General features: G+C 40.2%; 1 protein-coding gene and 1 long non-coding RNA gene across 2 annotated transcripts in view; both read left to right on the top strand.

The window, feature by feature from the left end:
* LOC133214824 (uncharacterized) overlaps positions 1–23,746 on the top strand; it is a 356,264-nt gene that overhangs the window by 33,893 nt on the left and 298,625 nt on the right. The window lies entirely within an intron of this gene.
* LOC133214827 (calnexin-like) lies at positions 2,373–6,543 on the top strand. The gene is made up of 3 exons (XM_061358139.1): positions 2,373–3,979; positions 4,926–5,008; positions 6,493–6,543. The coding sequence occupies exons 1-3, from the start codon at positions 2,407–2,409 to the stop codon at positions 6,541–6,543; spliced, it is 1,707 nt and encodes a 568-aa protein (XP_061214123.1). The 5' UTR covers positions 2,373–2,406.

Raw genomic sequence — 23,746 nt, 5'->3', positions numbered from 1 at the left:
TCCATGATGACTTCTAGAATGCCTGGACGACTGGGATTTCCTATTCGAGCTCGTTGTGTAATTAGTGCAGCCCATTTACTCCATGTAGCATCAGTTGCATGATGCGTAGAGGAGACCCTGCCTTTGAACATCCAGCCTAGCACGGGCAACCAGGGAGCCAGGAGGAGCTGTGCTTCGGTGCCAATCACTTCCGAAGCAGCTCGAACCCCTTCATAGGCTGCCAGTATCTCTTTCTCAGTTGGGGTATAGCTTGCCTCAGATCCTTTGTATCCCCGACTCCAAAAACCAAGGGGTCGACCTCGAGTCTCTCCTGGAGCTTTCTGCCAGAGGCTCCAGGTAGGGCCATTCTCCCCAGCTGCGGTGTACAATACGTTTTTTACATCTGGCCCAGTCCGAACTGGTCCAAGGGCCACTGCATGAACTATCTCGCGTTTAATTTGCTCAAAGGCTTGTTGTTGCTCAGGTCCCCATTTAAAATCATTCTTCTTACGGGTCACGTAATAGAGAGGGCTTACAATCAAACTGTAATTTGGGATGTGCAGTCTCCAGAACCCCACTGCACCCAAGAAAGCTTGTGTTTCTTTCTTATTAGTTGGTGGAGACATTGCTGTTATCTTGTTGATTACATCTGTGGGGATCTGTCTACGTCCATCTTGCCATTTTATTCCCAGAAATTGAATCTCCTGTGCAGGTCCCTTGACCTTACTTCGGTTTATGGCAAAACCGGCTTTCAGCAGGATTTGGATTATTTTCCTCCCTTTCTCAAAGACTTCTTCTGCTGTATCGCCCCACACTATAATGTCATCAATGTATTGCAGGTGTTCTGGCGCTTGCCCCTGTTCCAGTGCAGTCTGAATCAGTCCATGGCAAATGGTAGGGCTATGTTTCCAGCCCTGGGGCAGTCGGTTCCAAGTGAACTGGACACCCCTCCAAGTAAAAGCAAACTGTGGCCTGCACTCTGTTGCCAAAGGAATTGAGAAAAACGCATTGGCAATATCAATCGTGGCATACCACTTGGCTGCCTTTGACTCCAGTTCATACTGAAGTTCTAGCATGTCTGGTACGGCAGCACTCAAGGGTGGTGTGACTTCATTCAGGCCATGATAGTCTATTGTTAGTCTCCACTCTCCATTAGACTTTCGCACTGGCCATATGGGGCTATTAAAGGGCGAGCGGGTCCTGCTGATCACTCCCTGACTCTCCAGTCTACGGATCAGCTGATGGATAGGAATCAGGGAGTCTCGGTTGGTGCGATATTGCCGCCGGTGCACTGTTGTGGTTGCAATTGGCACTTGTTGTTCTTCGACTTTCAGCAGCCCCACAACAGAAGGATCCTCTGAGAGACCAGGCAAGGTGGACAGCTGCTCAACTTCTTCAGTCTCCAAAGCAGCAATACCAAAAGCCCATCGGTACCCTTTTGGGTCTTTGAAATACCCTCTCTTGAGGTAGTCTATGCCAAGGATGCATGGAGCCTCTGGGCCAGTCACAATACGGTGCTTTTGCCATTCTCTCCCAGTCAGGCTGATTTCAGCCTCCAGTACAGTCAACTCTTGGGATCCTCCTGTCACTCCAGAAATATAGATGGGTTCCACCCCTTGACAGCTCGATGGCATCAGGGTACACTGTGCACCGGTATCTACTAGAGCCTTATACTTCTGCGGGGCTGATGTGCCAGGCCATCTGATCCACACAGTCCAGTAAATCCGATTGTCCCCTACCTCCACCTGGCTGGAGGCAGGGCCCCTCTAATAGTCATCACAGGATTGGACGCTTAAGTCATGTTGAAAGGGATTCTTCTTCTTTATCACAGGAGCTGGAGTAAGATCAGCTCTTCCACTCCACCTGGGAAACTGCTCACCAGAGACTGAAGCCGTAGCTCTCATGGGACGCTCAGTCTTGGCCTTTGCTCCTCTTTTCAATTCACTCACCCGTTCCTCCAAAACTGAAGTAGGTTTTCCATCCCACTTTGTCATGTCTTCTCCGTGATCCCGCAGGTAAAACCATAGGGTAGACCGTGGCGTATACCTCTTGTATCTCCTTTCTCGAACAGTGGGACGCCTTTTGCTAATAGCTGAAATGTGTGTTGGTACACGCGAGGAGTTGGATAAGTCAGATATATCGTCCCTCAGGATCTCAAACAATTTGAAGGCGGTGCGAGGCCGCCCCCCCCGCGCCGCGCGGGGGGGAGAAGGGGCCGCGGGGCTATGCCGCGACGAGTAGGAGGGCCGCTGCGGTGCGCCTCGAAGCCTGGGGCGCGGGCCCGGGTGGAGCCGCCGCAGGTGCAGATCTTGGTGGTAGTAGCAAATATTCAAACGAGAGCTTTGAAGGCCGAAGGCGGTGCGAGGCCGCCCCCCCCGCGCCGCGACGTGCGGGGGGGAGAAGGGGCGCACGGGGCTGTGGCGGATCATGGAGCTGAAATGGCTGCTGTATGTGACCCTGCTAGCTCTTGGGACTCTTGCTGTCCAGGCACATGATACAGATGATGACAATGATGGTGATGATGTAGTTGATATTGAGGATGACTTGGACGATGGCATTGAGGAGGCAGAAGAGTCAAAGCCTGAAATGAGTACTCCTCCTCCAACTCCAAAGGTTACCTACAGGCCCCCAGTCCCAACTGGCGAGGTGTATTTTGCAGAATCCTTTGATAAAGGAACTCTGGATGGATGGATCCTTTCCAGAGCCAAAAAGGATGATACAGATGATGAGATTGCCAAATATGATGGTAAATGGGAAGTCCAAGACATGAAGGACACTAAGCTTCCAGGAGACAAAGGGCTTGTGTTGGTAACCCGAGCCAAGCACCATGCAATTTCATCCAAACTTGCAAAGCCTTTTGTATTTGATACCAAACCCCTTATTATACAGTATGAAGTAAACTTCCAAAATGGAATAGAGTGTGGTGGGGCCTATGTGAAATTGCTTTCAAAAACCCCGGAATTGAACCTGGACCAGTTCCATGACAAAACTCCATATACAATCATGTTTGGCCCTGTCAAATGTGGAGAGGACTATAAATTGCACTTCATCTTCCGGCACAAAAACCCAAAGACTGGCAGATACGAGGAGAAGCACGCAAAGCGTCCAGATGCGGACCTGAAGAGTTACTTTACTGATAAGAAGACCCATCTTTACACTCTAGTCTTGAATCCTGATAACAGTTTTGAAATCCTGGTTGATCAAACGGTTGTTAACAGTGGGAATTTGCTAAATGATATGTCCCCTCCTGTGAATCCACCCCGAGAGATCGAGGACCCGAATGACCAGAAGCCTGAGGACTGGGATGAGAGACCAAAAATCCCAGACCCAGATGCTGTTAAACCAGATGACTGGGATGAGGATGCTCCTGTAAAGATAGCAGATGAAAATGCTGTGAAGCCAGAGGGCTGGCTGGATGATGAGCCAGAATATGTAGCGGACCCTGATGCCGAGAAGCCTGAAGATTGGGATGAGGACATGGATGGTGAATGGGAGGCACCTCAGATTGCAAATCCTAAATGTGAGGCAGCACCTGGCTGTGGTACCTGGCAGCGACCAATGACTGACAATCCAAACTACAAAGGCAAATGGAAGCCTCCTATGATTGATAATGTGAACTATCAGGGCATTTGGAAACCTAGGAAGATCCCAAACCCAGATTTCTTTGAAGACTTGGAACCTTTCAAGATGACTCCCTTCAGTGCTGTGGGACTTGAGCTGTGGTCAATGACTTCTGACATCTTTTTTGACAACTTTATTATCTGCACTGAAAGAGCTGTAGCTGATGATTGGGCCAATGATGGATGGGGACTGAAAAAGGCAGCAGATGGTGCTGCAGAGCCTGGTGTTGTGGGCCAGATGATGGCAGCTGCTGAAGAGCGTCCCTGGCTTTGGGTGGTCTACATCCTCACTGTGGCTTTGCCAGTGTTCCTTGTTGTCCTTTTCTGCTGCTCTGGGAAGAAACAGCCAAGTGCTGCAGAATACAAAAAGAACTGTCGTGGTTTAACCCAACCAAACAGCTTGTTCACTTACTCCCAGTTTTTTGTCCTGTCTCTGCTTCCTCCCGGCCTCCCCTTCTCCCTGGCAGAGCATGAGACTCACAAAGTCCTTGGCCAAACCAAAACATCATTTTTATCAGCTTTGTTCCCAGCCCAAAAGTCAAAACACAGCACTGCACCAGCTACCAAGAAGGAGAAAAAATGACTGCTGCTGCTAAACCCAGGACAACACATTTAATGAAATTAATACTTAATTGTTTTTAATTTGCCCTGCAGTTATTACATAGTTTTTAAAAACTTGTATGTAGATAACTTTCAGACTTACCTATTTTGGATTTCTTTCTGCAGTATGCTATCTCAACTCTTACACTGTTAATCTTCTTTTATAAGACTATGTAAGACCAGAAAGTTTAAATGGATTGACTACATATAGAGTACTTTGGTAGAGAACAACTGTGTCAGAGTACATCACCTTTCTCAACATTACTTAACATCTAGACTATTTTTATATCCCCACCTCCAGCTGTGATCTCCAAATGATACATCCTGATCATCTAGAGTGAGCTATGGTTATTAATGACGTATTATTATCTGCAGTAATACATTATTTTCATGCTTCTCTGTTGTCCACTGAAGATAACAATCTTCATAGTTCCACTGCTCCCTACCACTAATTAAACAGTATTTTGAAATTTCCAATACAAAGCTTCCTACCTTCTTCAGCTGCAATTTTCTGTTCCCTGTAAGGTTTAAGTTATTGACACAGAGGCACTTCTAATAGATACAGGACATTGTCATTTACAGGCAGCTTAAATGCCCACAAAAATATTTCACAAAGGAGTCAAAACTAACACAAAATAAACTTTAATGATTCAATCTGCTGGAGAGCTCTGAAAAATAATCTTTAATATAGCTCTTGTAAGTACTTTTTCTTTTCCTGTTACACAGAGTTATTTGCCATAAGAACATCATGTTCTGTAGTTTATTCTTCTTTGGAGACAATCCAAATGCGAAAGAACGTCAGGACCAGAGTGAGTGTTCTACCAAGAGCCTATATTAGTTTTCTCCTTGGTATGAAATATTTGGCTTAAAAAGTATCAGTTTTTAGTTAAGGTAGCAGAATCTGAAGGTCAGAAGTATGGAATAAATGTTGCAGCAATATTTTATAAAGATTAAAGGTAGACAACCCTGATAATAGCGGGAATACCAGACTGGTGCTGGTATTAAACAAAATAATGGAACAACTCAGACTTGATTAAATAAGCAACTCAACAGTGGCAACATAAGCAAGCTTATAATTTTGAGCTCATAGAAGCCTGCTGGCTTTATGACACTAATTTTACCGTCTAAATTGACAGTGTAGGTGTAGTGCACATACAACCATTCCAGGTGTTCAACCTGGTACTGTAAAGCATTTTCTCTCAGACATTAGATTATACAAACTAATGATAGAAAATGTTGAACTGATCAGAAAACACAAGTATCAGTAGAGGTGTATGATTAATGAGGTTTCACAAGTATGTATTTGCAGCCCTTAATGATTTGACATGTTAGTATTTGTGGCCTGGAATAAAACATGAAGTCATCTCTGCATCTGTTTACAAATTATGGAGAAATCAGAGAAACAGTACATGAGAAAAGGGAAGACATTAATAATGGTTAAATGATAATGAATTCTTTGGTTTCATAGTTTCTTGTAGTTATTTTAAGTACACACATGCTGTCTAGAAGATTCAGCCTTAAACTGTACAAAGAAAACCCTTGGCAAAGCTTGCCTGCATAAGATATATTAAGGAAAACGCCAACCAGTACAGAAGCATGTTGTCAAAGTAGAGTGCTTTTGCTGTGTGTTTGTTTTATTGGCATTTAACTTTCCTGGATTCTTTAGTATACTTTTTATCTGATACCATAAAAATAGTATTTTTCCTGATTTCTGCAGAGACACTATGCAGAAATACTGCTTATGCTCCCTGTCAAACAGTAGTATTCTCATTTCAAAGTTTTACTCTTCATTTGAGAAAGCTATGTTTTAAAGGAACCTGACTACTGGATTAAGTAACACAAGACAGACAAGCTCTAGAATGCAGGAAGAAAAACTCTTTTTGGTAAATATAACCAGATGGACATCTCAAAAATAGTCTATTGGTCAGCTTCCTGTCATCTGCTTTCATGAAAACCACTGAACCACCACTCTGTTACATTAAACCTTTAGGAGCATCTTCCCAACTCACACATCCTGCTTAGGAAGTCCCACTCCCCACGGAATTACTTGCACACATGAAATCTAGATTGTGTCATTTGGATATCTTCATCAATCTATTATTGTAGCTAAACAGCATTCAGCACTACAGTCATGGCTGGTACTGAGCCAATAAATACTCTAAGCAATTAAAAAAACAAGTATCACTGAGATAGATCTTCACTTGTGTTTGCTCTCACTTTTCTCTGCTCAGAAAAAATGACCTCCATTTATGAGCACATTTTTTTGTGGTAACCTTGCATTTATCTTTTTCAGATTAAAAATTCCTGTTATAATATTGAGAATGGAAGGAGAGAAAAGCCTTAGGCCAGAGAGAGTAAAATCCATTTCAGAGAGTGGGAAAAGAAAGCTCCTTATCTTTGCCCTGGTGGAACAATGAAGAGGAACTTTATTCCCCCTCCCCTCCTCCCACGCCCCCCCCCCCCAACAGCATATACAATATATGCTTTCAATTCAGTCGAGACCCTAGACACTGTGCCCATTTTTCTCTTTCTCTGTTCACTGGGTGTTCTTTTCGCTTTTGTTGGCAGCACTATAAATGTATGAAGTGAAAAAAATTTCTGGGTCATGTCACAGTCTCCTATTATTTCAGACAGCAGCATCATGTATCTTTCCTTCTAAAATTAGTTAGGTGTCTTTCCCAGGCTCACCTCTCCTCTGGAGGGCTACTTCAAACTCTTGAATGTAGGACTTAGAAACCGCCTTCTCTGTTCTTAGCTGATTTTTTTGTTGTTGTTGTTTTTGCAACAAAATTATCCTTCAGCTTAAAAACCTCCGCTTCTCTTCTGGTCTTTACTTCAGATGAGAGTGCTCTAGGAGAGATGTTCATCCTATCTCCACTCGATTTTATAAGCTAAAAAAAGGTTACCTAAGTACTCAGGGACAGCCCTATCATTTTTTCACCGTGAGCAGTAACTGTGGTGCCATCTTTGTGTTATTTTCTCTATGGCATCTCTTAAATGCACTTTAAAATACATGTTCTTTTTCCACGTGAGGATTTTTCAATAGAAGACAACCCGTTTCTTGAGTTTAAATGCACTCAGGTTGGTTTGGGATTATGGGGAAAGGGGGGGGTGTTGGTTGGGATTTGGTTCTGTTTTTTTTCAGGTGATGTGATAAAACATTTACACATGGATTCTGCTGCAGGCTGCAGTGGTCACTTTAGCAGCACTTTACAATCTTAAGATAAAACAAAACAAAAATCTGCTGGTTAACTAATTAAATTAATGTGTTGCCAAAGTTCCTCAGAAGATGGCTGATGCTGGGGGTGGTAACACATGTGAACTACTCCTCTGGGGTTACCCATGTGTCAGTATTGTCACCTGTGTGATTTTTCCCATCGTAACTTTAGAACAATGCGTAAATATGCGTTTAGCAGAAGGAAATGTCTTTGATTAAGTTTGATATCTTCACTCAATTTGCTACTCAGTTGCGCAAAGTTTTTTTTGTTGTTGTTGTTTTGGGGTTGGGGGGAGAGTTAGTTTTTGGTTGGTTGGCTTTTTTGGTTGGCTGGTTTTGTTTCGGGTTTTTTTTGGCACTTTGTCACTGCATCCCCTTAATGCCACCTGGTTTCTTACAAGCCTTAGTATAAAGACTGAAATGACATTTTTCTACATTTTGAAGTATCATCCAAGGCGGAAGTACTTCAGTAATCACTACACACATTTTTGCTTTTCAGAACTGTTCCTATTTTTTTTCAGGCAAAGTTCATGTATTGTAGGGCAAAATTTCTGAGTTGTGAAATGTTTCCAAGAAATTATGGATCACCATTAGTAGCTAACTGATTTTTTTTCCCACCTTCTGGTGTTACTTGTTTCCTTCTCTGTCTTTCCTTTTGTGCTGTGTATGTTTGCACGTGATGTACACGAAAAAGTCCTAAAATGCTGAGTAATGTAAAACATTAACATCCAGTTATCCAAACACAGGATGCAAGGAGATCCAAGAGTTGAACAATTCTGTTGATAATTCAGGGCACTTTCTCTGCTGTCTCATATAAGCCAGTTAAGTTCTCTGGTACCTGAAAGATGAGGGAAAAGGATTGTTTATGATGTAAGAAAACTAAGACAATGAAGTATTATTGACAACAATTGTCCCATATTATTGCTGCAATGAGAGCGCCTGGATGGAGTAGACGTAGCAAAACCTGGACCCCATCACTGACATTTCCTGAGCCATATACCTTGTCAAGTGTTACAACTCTTGATTTTTAGTTGCTTATCGTTAAAAACATTAGCTATTTGTCTGTATTTTTTTTTTCCATGTTTCATCTCTCTTTAATGAGGAGATTTTGTTTCCTACAGGTTTGGGGAGGGGTTAGTTTGTTTTTTTATTATGGGGATTTTTGGATTTGGGGTTCTTTTGGTTTTGTGGTTTGGTTGTGGGTTTTTTTTTTTTGGGGGGGGTGGTTTTTTTTTTTCAATGTGGATTTTGGCAGGGGCACTTTTTTATTTATTTTTGTTTTGTTTTGGGGGGATTGGGCTTGGTAGGGGGTTCTGAGGTTTTTTTCCCTAGTTTTGGGTTGGGGGTGTGTTTGCTTTTAATGGGATGGGAAGAGTACAGAGAGGGGTAAACAAGCAGAGAGGTTAAAACAGTATGAGCAATATTAAAAGCACATAAATCAAAGATGCAGGTTCAATGAGTAAAAAATTAGGGAATTTAAGAATACCAGTCATCGGTACAGATGGAATGTGCAGTTTAGTGTGCTCACTTGTAGCAAATAGGCAGACCACCTCGTTTTCAAGATGGTCTGCCTATTTGCCCCATAGCAGTACAAGAGAGATACCCAGATATCCAGAGCCCTGAGGTGTTCACTTTAAGAGCTTTCTTTGAAGTGAACAAATCAAAATACACCAGAAGGCTCCAGGTCTTTGAAGCTGTTTTACTAGAACATAAGCTGGTTAGAGGTAGTCTTTTAAAAGAGAAAGTCTTCTGATCTTCTGGACAGGACAGACCAAGTGAGATGACTTTAAAATAAATCTTCACCCTCTGCAGTACCTATTAGAGGTACATTATTTCAAGGAAGCTAAAAGGGCTTTGTACAATTCTCGTTCATCAAACTGTATGCTCTTCAGGCACAGCTGAGTCCTCAATGGCTCAGGAAAGCTAAGAATCCTTACATGTGCCCCGAAAGAGCCTGTGTGCAGAATTACAGAATAGTTTGTGCTGGAAGGGACCTTCAAAGGTCACGTAGTCCAACACCCCTGCAATGAGCAGGGACACCTTCAATCAGATCAGGTTGCCCAGAACCACATCCAGCCTGGCTTTATATATGTCTCCATGTCTCCGTAGATGGTGCATTCACCACCTATCTGAGCAACCTGTTCCAGTGTTTTACCACCCTCATTGTAAAATATTTTTCCTCGTATCTATCCTGTTTTTATTTTAAAACAATCGCCCCTCATCCTGTCACAATAAGGCCTGCTAAAAAGTCTCTCCCCATCTAACAGGCCCTTTTACAAACTGAAAGGTGACAATAAGGTCTCCTCTATTTTAAAAATGGGTGTGATATTTCCATTTTTCCAGTCACCTGGGACCTCACCTGACTGCCATGACTTCACAAGTATCATGGGGAGTGGCTTGGCAACTACAACAGTGAGGAATTATTCAAAGTGCATCACCTCTTTACATCGTACATATTTAATATCAAGTTTTGCAATAGGACTAGCAGTGACTGTCAAGAAGGTAAGAGTTCTCCTGAAGGCATAAAGCATTCATTTGCAGCAACACAAATACCAACCTTCGCAGTGTTTGCATAATGTCTATACTATGTAGGTATTGTGCAAAAGTGGCTGCAGATGAGTTTTTGGGGTTTTTTTTTAAGGAATTCCATCTATTGAGAAGCATTAAATGTCCTTCTGACAAAGGAATTTCTTTCTCAATAGCATGTTAAAGATGTTCTGCGATGTGGGAGATTAAGAGTCATCAGGGAGACAGATCAGCAGTTAAAAAAACTGAATTAGAAGTAGGTGCTGCATTTATTTATACCATGATACACAGTTCAGTGCATGGATTTGTATCTTCTTCACATGACGGGTGCACGTGTTCCAGTAAATACTGAGGTGCTATGATTTTTCTTTCCCTGAAATGACTGCACTTGCACTGTTGAATCATTTCAACAAAGAAACCACCACTGTAGTTGTACATGTATTTTTAGAGCATGATCCCACAGACAGCTGAAAGGTTTCTTTCAAGACTACTTTCCAATATGAAAGAAATACCTTTAAACTAAAAGAAGCAGTTAGATGTGAAACCATTCTGTGTGCATAACCTTCAGTTTTTATTAAAGTCTTTTTTTTTCCTTTTTCTGCGTTTACAAGCTAAACCAGCTGTGAAAGGTGCAAGCATATAGTTTGTATTCAGCAAAGATCTGTCATTTTGTGCTTACTGCAAGGCAAATGGCTCTGCCAGTTGGGGCTACAATTTATCAAGCTGGCAGAGTGACAATTTTCATTGCTCTTGAAAATTTATCATGGATAGTCATATTTGAAAGGTTGACTCTTTTGTTTAAGCAGGCTTTATACAACGAGACTTATCAAAATGGCAATTATTAATGCCATTAACCCATGAGGCAAAGATCAGTTTTGTTCCTGGAACCTTGAGTATGTCTTCTTGACAAACAGATCTGCTGCCGTGGCTTCCAGGGTTCATGGGTTTAAAGAACAGATGCAGTAGAACAAAATGCTGTCTCCCTAAAGAACAACGAAAGTAATTTTCATTCCAGCTGTTTTAGCAGGTAAAGATGGGTAAAAGGGGAGAAAAAAGTAAAATACTAAATATCAACAGTCAAAATTGTTTTTTATGGGTTTTATGTTTTGTTCCAGTTTCCTCTTGTTCTTAAGAGGCTCAGAGACTGACTTGCTTTGAGAGGGCTAGTAACTGCCCTACAACCATAGCTCATCAATATGGCTCACTCTTTCACACTCTATTGTGGACAGTAACTCCTCAGTACCAGCAATGAGTAGATTTAGACACAGTTCTGTGAAGTTAAGTGGCTTCTCGGAGATACTGATCATCCTCAGCTTCTGTGGTCTGAATGGAGGCAGAAAGCATTGTGTATCTGTAGGACATAGAAGACCACAGTAGCACTTCGCTGGTGGCGCAGACTAATACATGCACATGATCTAGTGTCAAAGGCAGAATTTTCTGATATAATTTGTTAAAGTACTGGCTGTCACTATATGTAGCTGCATTTGCATTTCCCTGTATCAGACAGAAAGGCTCTGAGTTAAAGGCAGCTCCTTCCACAGTACAAATAAGGCATGTACATACGCATTTCCACTCCTATTAGAAAAACTTGTAACTCAAGACCAGAAATTGTCACATCTCATTTTACTTGAAATTCTGTGTTCGCTTTGCTTTATGAGGAGTTACATTTTAATTGAACGCAGAGTCAATACTCCTACAGTACTTTTTCAGTGAAGCAGGTGGGGTGTTTCTTCAAAGTTACATGCACCTACTATAAACTGAAAGCAAGAGGCCAACAGGCCTGGAGAATCTAGCGTGCTCCTCCTGCCACTGCCTCAGAACTACGGGGAACAGTAATTTTTTTCACCATCTGGGTCGGTTTTTGTTTTTTTTTTCTTTTAATTCTGTTTCCCAAACTCCTGAACGCCACAAATCACATGAGCCTAATACAGCTGAGAAATGGAATGTGTTTTGTGGTCCCTAAGGTAGGCATCACAAGATGATGATTGCCTTTACTCGTGGCCACACCATCCCTCATCTCTAGCTAGCAGCAGGCACTGCTATTTTTTCCTATTTTTCTCTTTCTTTCCGTCTTCCTTCTTTTCCTTTCCCTTTTTAAAGCTTCTTCCATTCAGGGGTTCATGATTACCACCGCACCTCACTGACCGAAAACCCCTTCCTCAGAAACTCTCTACGTGAGAGCTTTGCAGCTTCCTGAGGGGGCACGCGGCCCAGAGAGGTCCCCGAGCTTTCAGTGAAGCGGCCAAACACCCACACACACCCAGGCGGACTGCGGTGACTGCCACCGCGCCTCCAGGAACAGGGTAAAAATGGCGTCTGCGAGCGCCTAGGTAGGCGGGGCGGAGGGCGGTGCTGACAGGGAGGGCGGTGCTGAGGGGTGCCGCTGGTGGATGGCGGCCGCGGGAGGGGAGGAGGTGTGGAAGGTGTTTGAGTGTGCTCGGGTGGGTGGTGGGAGGGAGCGTGAAACCAGAACGTGGTGGGTTTGCGGTAAATAGATAGGCAAAGGTTTTCATAAGCCAGAATGCCTGAAGGTACCGTAGCATGGAAGGCAGGGTTTATCTCGTGCTACTGACCAGCTAATAGTAATGAAATGAAAATTGGCATAAACCCCGTCTGTACGTGGAAAGGAAACCTCAATATAATTTTAAAAAGCTTTTGTTTTGTTTTGGGTTTGTTTTTCTTCATTTAAGGAGAAATAAATGTTTTCATAACTTACTGAAAATGCTGGTGGTTAAAGAAGGATTTCAGCCCATTTCCGCATCCCACCCCCACTCCCAGCAGCTAGCACAGCGTGTCCATATGCCCCAATGTGACAAGCTCTCGCTAAAGCCCAGGCAACAGAGATGAGTGTTCAGAAAATATCATGACAGGAATAAACTATTTTCACTATTAAACAGGGTAAAGTTTGAAAAGTTTTAATAATTTGAAAGTATTGCTGTTATGATCGCAAGCTATCTCCTGTGTTGTAACAGACAATCGTACTTGTGTAATAAATGTCATATGAACAGGTTTGCCTGGGTTTTAACAAGTTAGTTATTTCAATTGTGACAGGAAAGATACAAAGAACTCAGTTTACAGGGCTATCACTCCCGACACATTTGTACTTGGTTCCCTTTTCTCGCAGAGTAGCAAAGATCTGAAGAGATTGTAGTGATGGTCACTTTCATAAAACCGGTGTTAAGAAAGAATAGAATCAAGGTCATTATCATGGCAGGAGGAGGGATAATATTTGGCTGGTATTTGGCTCCTTTACTGTTTGACATAGAGAGTTACACTCCTTGACACTTTTGGGGGTGATGTAAGAGCTTTTGGTTAATCTGACCTGTATAAATCTTGCAGCAGCCTTGAAATAATTGCAGAAGCATCCATGTCATAGTTTGCTGGCCCTTAGAGAAGACACGCGATGGGAGGCACAGGTTATCTGGCACAACAAAACAGATGCTACTGCTAAATGCAGGTCCCAAAGGAGCAAATAAAGTTTTAGAGTCATAAGAGGGAAAACACAGTTGATTTTTCAGGAAATGTTGTCATATTAAAAGAGCACTTTTTTTTTTTTTTCTGCTTCAGATTGTAAAAATTACTGGGGTTTAGCAGGTGTCCAAAACTGGTTTAATAACACGGTTTCACCCCAGTAAGAATATAATCCCTATAAATAAAAACTTTTGTGCTTTCAGATTCTTGCATATAACCAAATTAATTGCAAGTTTGAAACGTATTAATATTCATCAAAAATCAGAGTTGCAGCACAGTATGTTTTTACATCTCCTGCATCAAGAGTTTAATCCATTTAAAAGCAATGCTTGTTTTCTGTCAGTCCCTTGCAAAGTCTGCACATCAGCAAACAAGAAATCACAGAAAATAAATGTCCAAGGAACAAAACTGAACTTTTCCTTGTGGTGTCGGTAGTCAGCATTATTCGGACCACATAGCAGGTCTCCCTGGACCTTCTAATACTGTATTGTCATTCCTCAGCCAAGCAGAAATTGCTCTCTCTTACGTCACTGATGCCTTCTCTTGGTTTACTTATAAGGTGTCTTCTCCATGCTGATCTTCTCTCCTTTTCCATAAATCACAGACTACTTTCTGACATAAAAGATGCTTGGACACAGTAGTGTCCACACTACGCACTATTCGAGGAACACACTAGCCACACATTACAGTGCAGTGTTACAGTCTTTCATCAACATCCTTCTTAATTTTATTGTTTATGGACAATTTAAACAGCTTTTTTGGTACTTGGCCCTCATTGCTCCCTGTCTGTCCCAGTCTTGTTTTTCTCTCAGTGGGTCATAGTTGGAATGTCTGCTGTGGTTTCCCTCCTTTTTAATATTACTATACGTGTCCTGCACAGCCAATAAACTCTACATCAGTTCGTGGATCTTGCAATTCATATGAATAAAGCTAACAGTTCTATCTTTAAAATGTCAGATTGCAAAGCAAAGCACTGGTAATTAATAGAGCTGAGACCTGCAAGAAAGGGGAGTTTGTAAAATCCAAAAGAAATTAATCTGTCAGGTATGTCTAACCATGCATTTCTGAGGATGTCATCTAAGAATAATGCTCATCTAAACTAGAATTTGAACAAAAGTTAACAGTCAGTTAAGAGGCACAGGTTCAAACAGAAATCTTACCCTTTGCAAAAGGTATGATAGTGTTGCTTTGATTAGGATTAGTATTGACTTTTTAGGAGCTCAGAATCTTAATCGTTGAGCTCCTGTATCACATTTGGCCCATTTGTAAAATCTGTTGAAGTACCAAAAAGTAAAAACTGGGGAATAGTTCTGTATTTGCTTCTATTTCATTGGCTTAGGTCTGTCTTTACTGAAAAATGAATGCATGAATGCAACAGTTTTAGACCTGACAGACTTAGAAGACAGCAAGGTTCTGTGAGAAATTTGAGTAGTACTGGTGTAATTAATATACAGACAAGTCCTGATTCTATGGATAGGAGTTTTATGCTATGGGATTTAGAGCTAAATAATGACTACTTTCTGTCTTGTGTCTTTTCTGGAGTTAATGGTACGGGTTGTCTGCTTTGACAAAAAACCGTTATCAGCCTGTTCAGTGTGGTGTGGTGGTTTTTTGTTTGTTGCTTTTCTTTCTTCATATTAATTTTGATTATGGGTTCTTGTATAGCTATAAAGTCTAATGTTTGCAAGAAATGCTTTTTCATACACAGGACAGAAAATGTCACATTGACTTAGGGATTGTTCTTTACTAAATTTCCTTTGGGCTCTCCTTTAAGTGAGATAGATGTGAGTTGTTTCTAATGGCATTAGATCTTCATAAATCATATTCCACCCATTTTCCTTGTCAAAAGCAACATGCTCCCACTTGTCAATGGGAAATTCCTACTTTTGAGTTAGACTTTACCCTTGAGAGAGAAAGCATTTCTAAGAAGGCGATGCAGGCAGGGTTGCAAGTGTGCAATGCAGGAGCAAACACTGGGAGTTTTAGAATAGACTTACTTGTTTATGCCATATATATGGCCCGTATTTACATCTCTTAAATCATCACCACAAGAATGTTTGCTGATACTTTTAATTTGCCATAGAATACCTCCAGGTGTTTTGTCTAGCTATCTAGTCATCCTTGAATGTATGTTAGCCATACGTTGTCCCTAAGTCATCCACAGTTGCTGGTTTGAAGTCCAAATTATCATCTTTTTATTCAATCTCAAAATCTTGCTGAATTTAGAAAGTCTGTAGTTTATTTCACTATCTAGAAATGCGTGATATGACACATCCATCCACTTGGAAAGCAATGTATTCATTGCAGACAGCAAGTACTAATCAGAGCTGATACTATAGTGTATATTAGGTGCTGCAGGATCAGACATCAGCATGATTTTTACTGGTGCTATAGGTAAAAAGAAGGCACTGTATACATAACTTCAGGGGTTGATTTCCAAGGATCATTTCACAGTCCTTGTTGTGGGGGTGGATAGAACATGATTTCAGTATGTGAAGAAAAGAAGGTGCTTGAGAGAATCTCAATCGTTATGGGGAGAACTGTAACTTTGAAAAGAGCCCCAAGGGATCACTAGGTTAAACTAATGGCCTTTGGGCATTTGACTGTCAAAGGAGGAAAAGAACCTTAGAAATATTTCATGTCAGGGTTTGCACATTTGCTTTTGCCTGTTAACATGCAGACAGTAATCGCTTCCTATTTGAGAGGGTTTTTAAAGAGGCTATGACTTGCTAGGGATAGTAAAATTAATTCTCTGATCACACAACATATTAATTGTGTGAGATACTAATATATGAAAATGTTAGGGTAAATTCAGGCACCTGAATTGTCAAAGGGGCAATTAGTTTTTGTTTTTTCAGTGTGGCTGTGATTTCACTCATGCTTTAATGAAAGAGAATAGTTTGAGAAGAAACATCCACAGTATGATGAGAGCTAAGGCATTATACTGTTACATAAAATAATCTGCTCTTTTGCAAATGAGAAAAATGGAGCTTTGCATCAAGTGTTGATTTGCAGGTACTTCAGCTGTGGTCTGATCACACCTGTAAATTTTGCAGGAAAACTGATAGAAATGTGGAGCTCAATTCTTTATGAATAAAAGGCATATAACTTTCTTCTTTAAAATGTGAATTTTCTTTGTGTTTTTTTTTTTCACTTGAGAGTGCAAAAATAGCATGTAGAGTCAAATACAGAAAGGATTACTCTTCTCCCCTATCCCACTGAGAATGTTTTAGTAGTTAGTCGGAAAAATCATCATGGCATTAGTGTCTAAGTATTTGAGCTAAATAATGTTATGGAAACTGCAAAGTTCATTTAGTAACTGATTATTGGCTTGCCGAACTGTGATAAATTACTATCTAACATTTTTAAAAGAGAGAAGAGTTTTAAATGTGGCTTTTTCATTGAAGTTTGTGGGCATACAGTTTTACCTATGGGCCTAGAGTTTTAATGAACACATCAATTCCGGGTATCTACAGTGATTTCTTTTTTTAAAAAGTGCACAAGTGGTCAACAAATGAAATACCAATTTCATAAATTAAAATGAAGATGCTCCGTATACTTATCCAGCACTCATTAAATTTAGACTAATTCCTCTGTAGTCTTTGGAGAGTGTTCAGGATGATCACTGTTTCTCAAATGACTATTCTGATTAACAAAGAAATAAAATTAAGTTCAGTGTTTAGGCAGTTCTTGCAAAGGGAATTCAGCTACTAATATCTATGACTGGGCTGGGGGGGGGGGGGAAGGGTTTAAAAGACCTTTTTAATTATTTTTTTTTTCCCTCACCAAGTTGATATCCTTAAGGGCTGGATATGAAACAGAATTTTGTGAAAAGTAGAAGCCAGAATTATAAACCTTAACAGCGCCACTTAGTTGCTACTCAATGTGATACCTGTGCTTTTTGCTTTAAATCTCCCCATGTAGAGCTATCTCTGGGCAAATGATCTAATTATATGAATTATATAAATACTGTTATCTGGCTACCTTCAATACTAATAGCAGTCTTCTGAAAGAGAAGTGCCAACCCGTTCAGCTCCTCAAAAGAGAGGTTATGAGTACCACTTTTGAACTGTTGCAGCTATTGCCAAGCAGATAGAAGTGTCCTAATTTAGCTTTTAGTAAAACATCTAATAGGTCAAATTTAAGATTTATTCTTGGCTTCTTTAAAGTAGTTTTTGGTAAGAGAGAGCTCTCATCTCTGAAGCTTTGTCTCCATTTTGAAGGGGCTCCACTCTCTTTTCTCCTGCACAGGATGCCTGTGCACCTAACAGGAATACAGGCTCATCCTAGAGGCAGGAAATCTGAAGCTTTGTTGTCTCAATGCTAATGCTCTTTTATTAGCTCTGATTCTGGATGCCAACTGTAACTAACATTATTAAATGTATTAAACTTGGTAAGCTTTTTAAACAAAATGTATAGGTATTTCTGTTCAGCTTTAATCAAATGGTCTCTTAGGTTCCATAGTGAAGGGTCTGAAAAGCTGAGTCTGCTTTGTAATGTATTATTCCAATTTTGCTTGTTAACAGAGATATTTATATTTAACTTTTCTCATTTACTAGTCACATTTACTGTGAAAAATCTTGATCGTTATCTAGCAGGCCAGTCTCAAAGCCAAATAAATACGATGGTTCAATTTGGCTTGTAACTGCATTCACTTGGAATTGAATACACTTGAACACAAGTGTCTGATCTGAAAAGCAGTGTGGTTCTGTTTGGAACCCAAAGGTAACAGAGAAAAAAATAATAGCCACTTACCTAATGGTTTTCTTCGCTGTGGTGGATAAAGAAGGGCTATGATTATATCCCTACTTACAGTGAGTTATAGTAATAAATCACGCTTGATTGCTGTGCCATCATGTTTAATAGTGGGCTAGTTTTGTGTGACCATCGCAACAGATGAATGTCCTCCAGTAAATTACAAAAATAAGACAATACAGGTCAGTTCAGGAGGAAATGTTTTGTACGGAATGAACACATACCTGCTTGTAGGAATAATCAGAAAAGACTTTCAAAAGTGGAAGAATAAGAAGGTGATAGAGTAGTTCCTTCATTTTAATGAGTAGGTAAAAGCTGTATAGTGACAAGATGTACTTTTGTATATTTGAGTTGGCTGTGGGATTTTTTTTGGTTTGCTGTCTCCCAACCTTTCCATTGAATAGAGTGTATCTTTTTATATATTCTTATCTCTCTGATACTGCCATCAGGTGCAGAATCCCTCAGTATATTGTGCTGAAAGACTTTTAATATGTCTTAAACCAATTGAGATTTTGTTCTTGAGGCATTTGTGCTGTGTTCCGAAAAGCGGAGCTGTAACATACTACTCAGTGTGAATGCAAGTATTGTCTGGCACTAGCAATTTAACTAGACTTATATTTCAGTCAAAACATAAACACATGCTTTTCATTTGGAATGGTAATATATACTTTTCATATTTTGGGGGTTACCTTGAGTTGCCTCCAAGTTACTTGATTAATGTGACAACTTACAATTCATGACCAGGTGAAAACAGGTTTGGCAAATTAAACACTTCCTGGTAAGTGCACATTGTGCTATTCCTTTCCCTTAGTCTCATGCCTGGATATGCTTTTTCCTTGAGAATGTCAGTACTGTTGCATGAACATGTAAACTATGATTACAGATATGCTTTCTGCTCATGTATCAAAGACATGACAGGACTCATCTGCTAAAGTTGCTGGGTAACTGCCTCAGTCCACCTAGAATGTGATTAACACTCAATACCTGCTGCTACTTCGTGATGGTAACTACATCCTTCATAAAGATTGCAAAACAAATTGTCTGCCTCGCATGTCACTCATAGGCCTGATATTCTAGTGCAACATCACCTCTATAAGCATTTTAAGCTGGTAGGCTAGGCTGTGACTTGGGACTGCTGAGTTGTGGACAGATGTCCTGTTCAGCAGCCCTGCATAGATTTCATTGGGGAAGCAGTCCCCCAGAAATACCAGTTATATGAACTAACAGCAAAGTAAATAATACCACTTGATATGGCCAGTTCATAATAAGAAACACCATTGAAACTTTTAGTATGGCTATAAAAATTAGGAAATAAAATTAATTACTAAGTTATCAGATTCACATTACAGACTTTTTTTTTATCATTAGAAAGTGGCTATTTGTTAATGCAGTGCCAAATAAAGGAAATTATGTGTTGTGAATAATTGTTATAAAATTACTCAATGCATTTTCCTCATTAAAATCTGCCGACCCAAAGCTTGCTTCTGGTAAAATAAGTCATTGCACACTCTGCTTCTTTTCTTGGAAGAAAAGTCAGACTTGGTGAACCACAGTTCTCTTCTGTGTCTTGGCATGTCATGAGGTAATGCTGAACCAGTTTGAGGTGGTTGCACCTGGACATTTGCCTTATAATGCACTCCCCAAAAGTCTGAAAGGCTTTTAAACATGGAGTGTTTTAATAGAGAGGAAACAAAATGATCTGCTCAATGCATAGGGAATGTGAAGTGTTCTCCCCATAACTGCTGTGTCTTTCCAGGCTAGTCCTTCATTTGAGGTGTGAGTTCTGTAAACTTGATGACTTTCTGGGCTGTGGCAAACTCTGCTTCATCCCCTCTGGTCTTTCATAAAGTATTTCCATCACTTTTAAGGCCTGAATGCCACTTGCAGGCTTCATGGCCCTGCTGTGACTCTGTCATTTCTCTGCCAACCCTATGTGGAACACTATGGATTGATCTTGCTCAGAACAGTCTCCTTGTCTTTCCAGTGAACTGCCTTGACCCAGGTGTATTTAAACAAATGTGGCAAACAAATTAAGAGCAGGTAAAATCAGTTGGAGTATATGCTTTTAATCCTGTGATAATTTCAGTTGTAGTAAATCACCAGTAAAATTGATGCTTTCTTTATCCTACTTGGAATTAGAAGTGAAAATTTCAAATAGAAGTAATATCAGCTTGTCAGAAAGTACGTTATATTTTGATACTTCTCAGCATGCTAAGTTTTGGAAGGGGTCTTTAGATAGATTAAATGATCCCTTCTTTTTCAAAGAGATTTTGATAAAAATAAAATTGCTGTCCTTTAGATCTTTTTCCAAAGTTGCTCCCTATTCTTCTGTCTTCCTAACAAATTTTAATCTCTTTCAAATTATTCATCTTATTTGGTCTCCCCTAGGATTACTGAAACATTCCCTCTCAATTTGATGTAAAGGAGCACCTAAATCACTAGCTAATGCAAGCCTGCCAAGTCTAATTTAATTCTTGTTCTGTTTAATTTATTAATTTTTGAGATGAAAACCATAATACAAAAAACCAGCCAGGGCTGCAGTTAAGTAATAGAGAACCAGAACCAAAAGAATACCAGTATGAGCTATTCTTCTATTGAAACGAGACAAATAATTTCATCTATTTTCTGACATAAAAGACGAGAAAGGAAAAGGAGAGTCTGCCAAATAACTCAAAGAAGAGAAGGAACAGAATGGAGTGAAAATTTTCCAAATGTCAGAGGAAATGAAAGAGTGAACTTTGAAGGAAGCAGCACCCATTTTGCTCAGTAGAGCCATCTCAAAGCTGTCATGTTGGGAAAAATAGAAAAGTTCAGTAATACATTTTAAACTTGTTTTAAAGTTTGGATTTCTTAGACCTGTTAGCAGCAGGTGTTATCTTTTCTTAATATTCATTATTCATGTACCCTTACAATGCATTTCAGTTTATAAATTAAGAGGTATACAAGCCTTTCTCTGCTGCATTAAATGACATACATTACTGCCTTTGAGCTCATAATGCCATAGCTGTAGCTTGAAAGTTATTTGCCTGCTACAGCTGATAGACATATGAGTTGCAAATAAGTTTTATTTTGATGAATATACAGATGAACGGAGCTCTTCTGTGTGTCTTCATCTTTTACTGAATTGTAATGTACTTTCTTATATTATTCTGAAATAGTAGGTCTCCTCTTCAAACCTCAAACAAATCAGTCAAATAGATATATGTCTCATTTTCTCTCATCATTTTCCACTTCCTGTGTATGGGCACAATCCTATTAGTTATTGCAAGATTTGGATCACACTAGGCTGGGTCTTGAGGTCCTTAATCTTTCTTCAAGCCAGGTCCCACTGTTTTTGGTGCAAAACCTACATGATCTAGGCCTAAGATAAAGCTGAACTCCCAGTCCTGTTTCACTGAAAGCAGTACAAAGTTTTTGTCATTCATCTCAGTGGGAGCTGTAGTACGACTAAATTGTAACCTTAGAATTTTACCCATTAACATCAATGGGACTGGAAGGTAGAGCAGCTTGTGATATCTGTTATTAAAAAGCAGAGCCAAAAGTAGTAAGCAATTTCTCAGTGTGAAGTGTGCATTTTAAAGGGGAAAACTCCTGGACTTGAGCTGCTATAACTCACATGCTGAGAGACCCCTACCTGAGTAAGGATAGCCCAAAAGATGAAAGGTTGAGGGATTAAATTCTTAAACCATTATCAGGGGAGTTTTATTTGTATACTTGGGTCTCCATTTTGGGATGGTCTGATAATGAATGCTAATAGGGGGAAAGAAGTGGATGCAGACATTTAAGTGTGTCCAGTTCTTGGCAGTTCCTGGAGGACACAGAGCAGCTTCCTGAACTGTGATTTCTGCACAGTTAGGTTTATACAGCCTCCTCCATGAAGCATATTCTGAGTGCTGCTGAAATCATTCTGAGTACTGGGGCTAGGTCCTGTTCAGCCTTTTCTAATAATTTGCATGGGAGTTTGGTAACATAAGAAACAGACTTTTTGTATTAACCCAAAGACTTCAGTTAGAATAATAGATTAAAAGAGAGCTGGAGCAAACTGTGTGCTATCAGGATAGGCAAAGAACTTATTGTGCTGTTTTATGATGAGTTTATGCCAATCTGAAGTTGTGCTGGATGTTTTTTTCTAGCTATGAGTTCTTGCTGCTGACATGCACAGTTGTGAGGTTTCACGTTGAGTCAGCTTGGCTTGCTGAACCATATGCACCCCCTGACCCTACTAAAAATGCAATTAATTTTCATCTACTTTTCATCCACAGACTCTCTTCTCTCTCCTCTTAACAATACAACTATTGGACAAATACTTGTATTGTTAAGAGTGAGGCATGAAAGACTTGGTACATCAGTCCACTCTTTTTCAGCTACTTGAAAATGAACATAGAGCTTCCAATCCATCAGCTGAATACTCAGTGTTCCTTCCCTATGAGGGACTCAGCAGAATATATAGTCATTTTTAACTCTTTCCAGACACAAGCTGCTGAATACACAATTTACATGGCTGAATTTGTACAATGCTTGTATGTCAGAAGTATTGGCCACAATGCATGGAGGTGCAGAGCAACTGAATGTTGCATTATACTCCCTGTGGATCCAGTGACTGACACGCTGTGTATGTACCTGAGATTATTATGTAGAGGCACTCAAACTTATTATAGCTTGGTTTATTCAGATATGTAAGTCCAGTTCTTCAGATCTGCTAAATGTCCGTGGAACAGCTTAGTAGTTACAGTCTGTGGGCTGCTTAGTTTCAGACTGGGATGCCAGGCACACCCAGAAATATATTCAGATACTGAACAGGAGAAGATTCTTTTAACCCTTGAACAGGCATTAACATTGCTTTCATATATACCACCCTTTGTCCTGTGGGTTTATTCCTATGAGCAAAATTGCCTGTGTTCAAGTCGCTGCAGGATGTGAGTCTTTAAATGGGACGATTTTCTATGAGTGTATGAGGTTGTGATTAGTGACTACTTAGAGATCTTCCATGGTTCTTAAAAGATACCTATTAGGCAAGGTTGGACTCGCCTATCATTTCAGTGCAAAATATGAATTCTGAAATGCTAAAAGACTCCTGAAAGTGGCTGGCACAGAAATACACATCTTGTGAGAGGTAATGAAATAATAATAGTAAAGACTGTAATTAAATGATTGTTTATTTCAAGCCCAGCAAATTAGGGGTCTTGAGGCTACTTTGAGAAAACTAAAGCTGTGTTTTAATTTTAACATACTTCAAATAGCCCCTGAGTCTCTCTGAGCTTGCTAGAACATGCTGCTTTTGAACCTTGAGATAGCTATGCATTGTTGCTGCTGGACTGTTCCAGAACAGAATATATGTGGGTGCTTGAACTGCTAAGTGAATTTTCAGACAGGAGATAAGCTTCTGTTGGAATTAACAAAAATAATTACATTGCTATAGGGATTTCTGTTGCATTAAAACAATGCTGATTTTCAGTTCTGATTTTGAGATTGCTGAAATGACACCGCTGCTAGCTGAAGTCACCATGGTATGCAGAATTCTAGCTCCTGAGCCACACTGGAGTCTGGATTTAACACATGGTATTTACATGATGAGATT

This window comes from Neopsephotus bourkii, unplaced genomic scaffold (assembly GCF_033783945.1).
Source record: "Neopsephotus bourkii isolate Nb327-2 ecotype Australia unplaced genomic scaffold, CSIRO-AGI_Nbou_v1 NB_936, whole genome shotgun sequence".
NCBI lineage: Eukaryota > Metazoa > Chordata > Aves > Psittaciformes > Psittacidae > Neopsephotus > Neopsephotus bourkii.
Note: the sequence above shows the minus strand (reverse complement) of the source record. Positions and strands in the feature narration are given on the sequence as shown.

Bases quoted from the DNA above. Each gene is read 5' to 3' on its own strand.
- LOC133214827 (XM_061358139.1), top strand. From the start codon at position 2,407: ATGGAGCTGAAATGGCTGCTGTATGTGACCCTGCTAGCTCTTGGGACT. The intron at 3,980-4,925 runs GTTTAACCCAAC...CCTGTTACACAG, and splicing joins ATACAAAAAGAACTGTCGTG to AGTTATTTGCCATAAGAACA. The intron at 5,009-6,492 runs GTGAGTGTTCTA...TATCTTTTTCAG, and splicing joins GAAAGAACGTCAGGACCAGA to ATTAAAAATTCCTGTTATAA.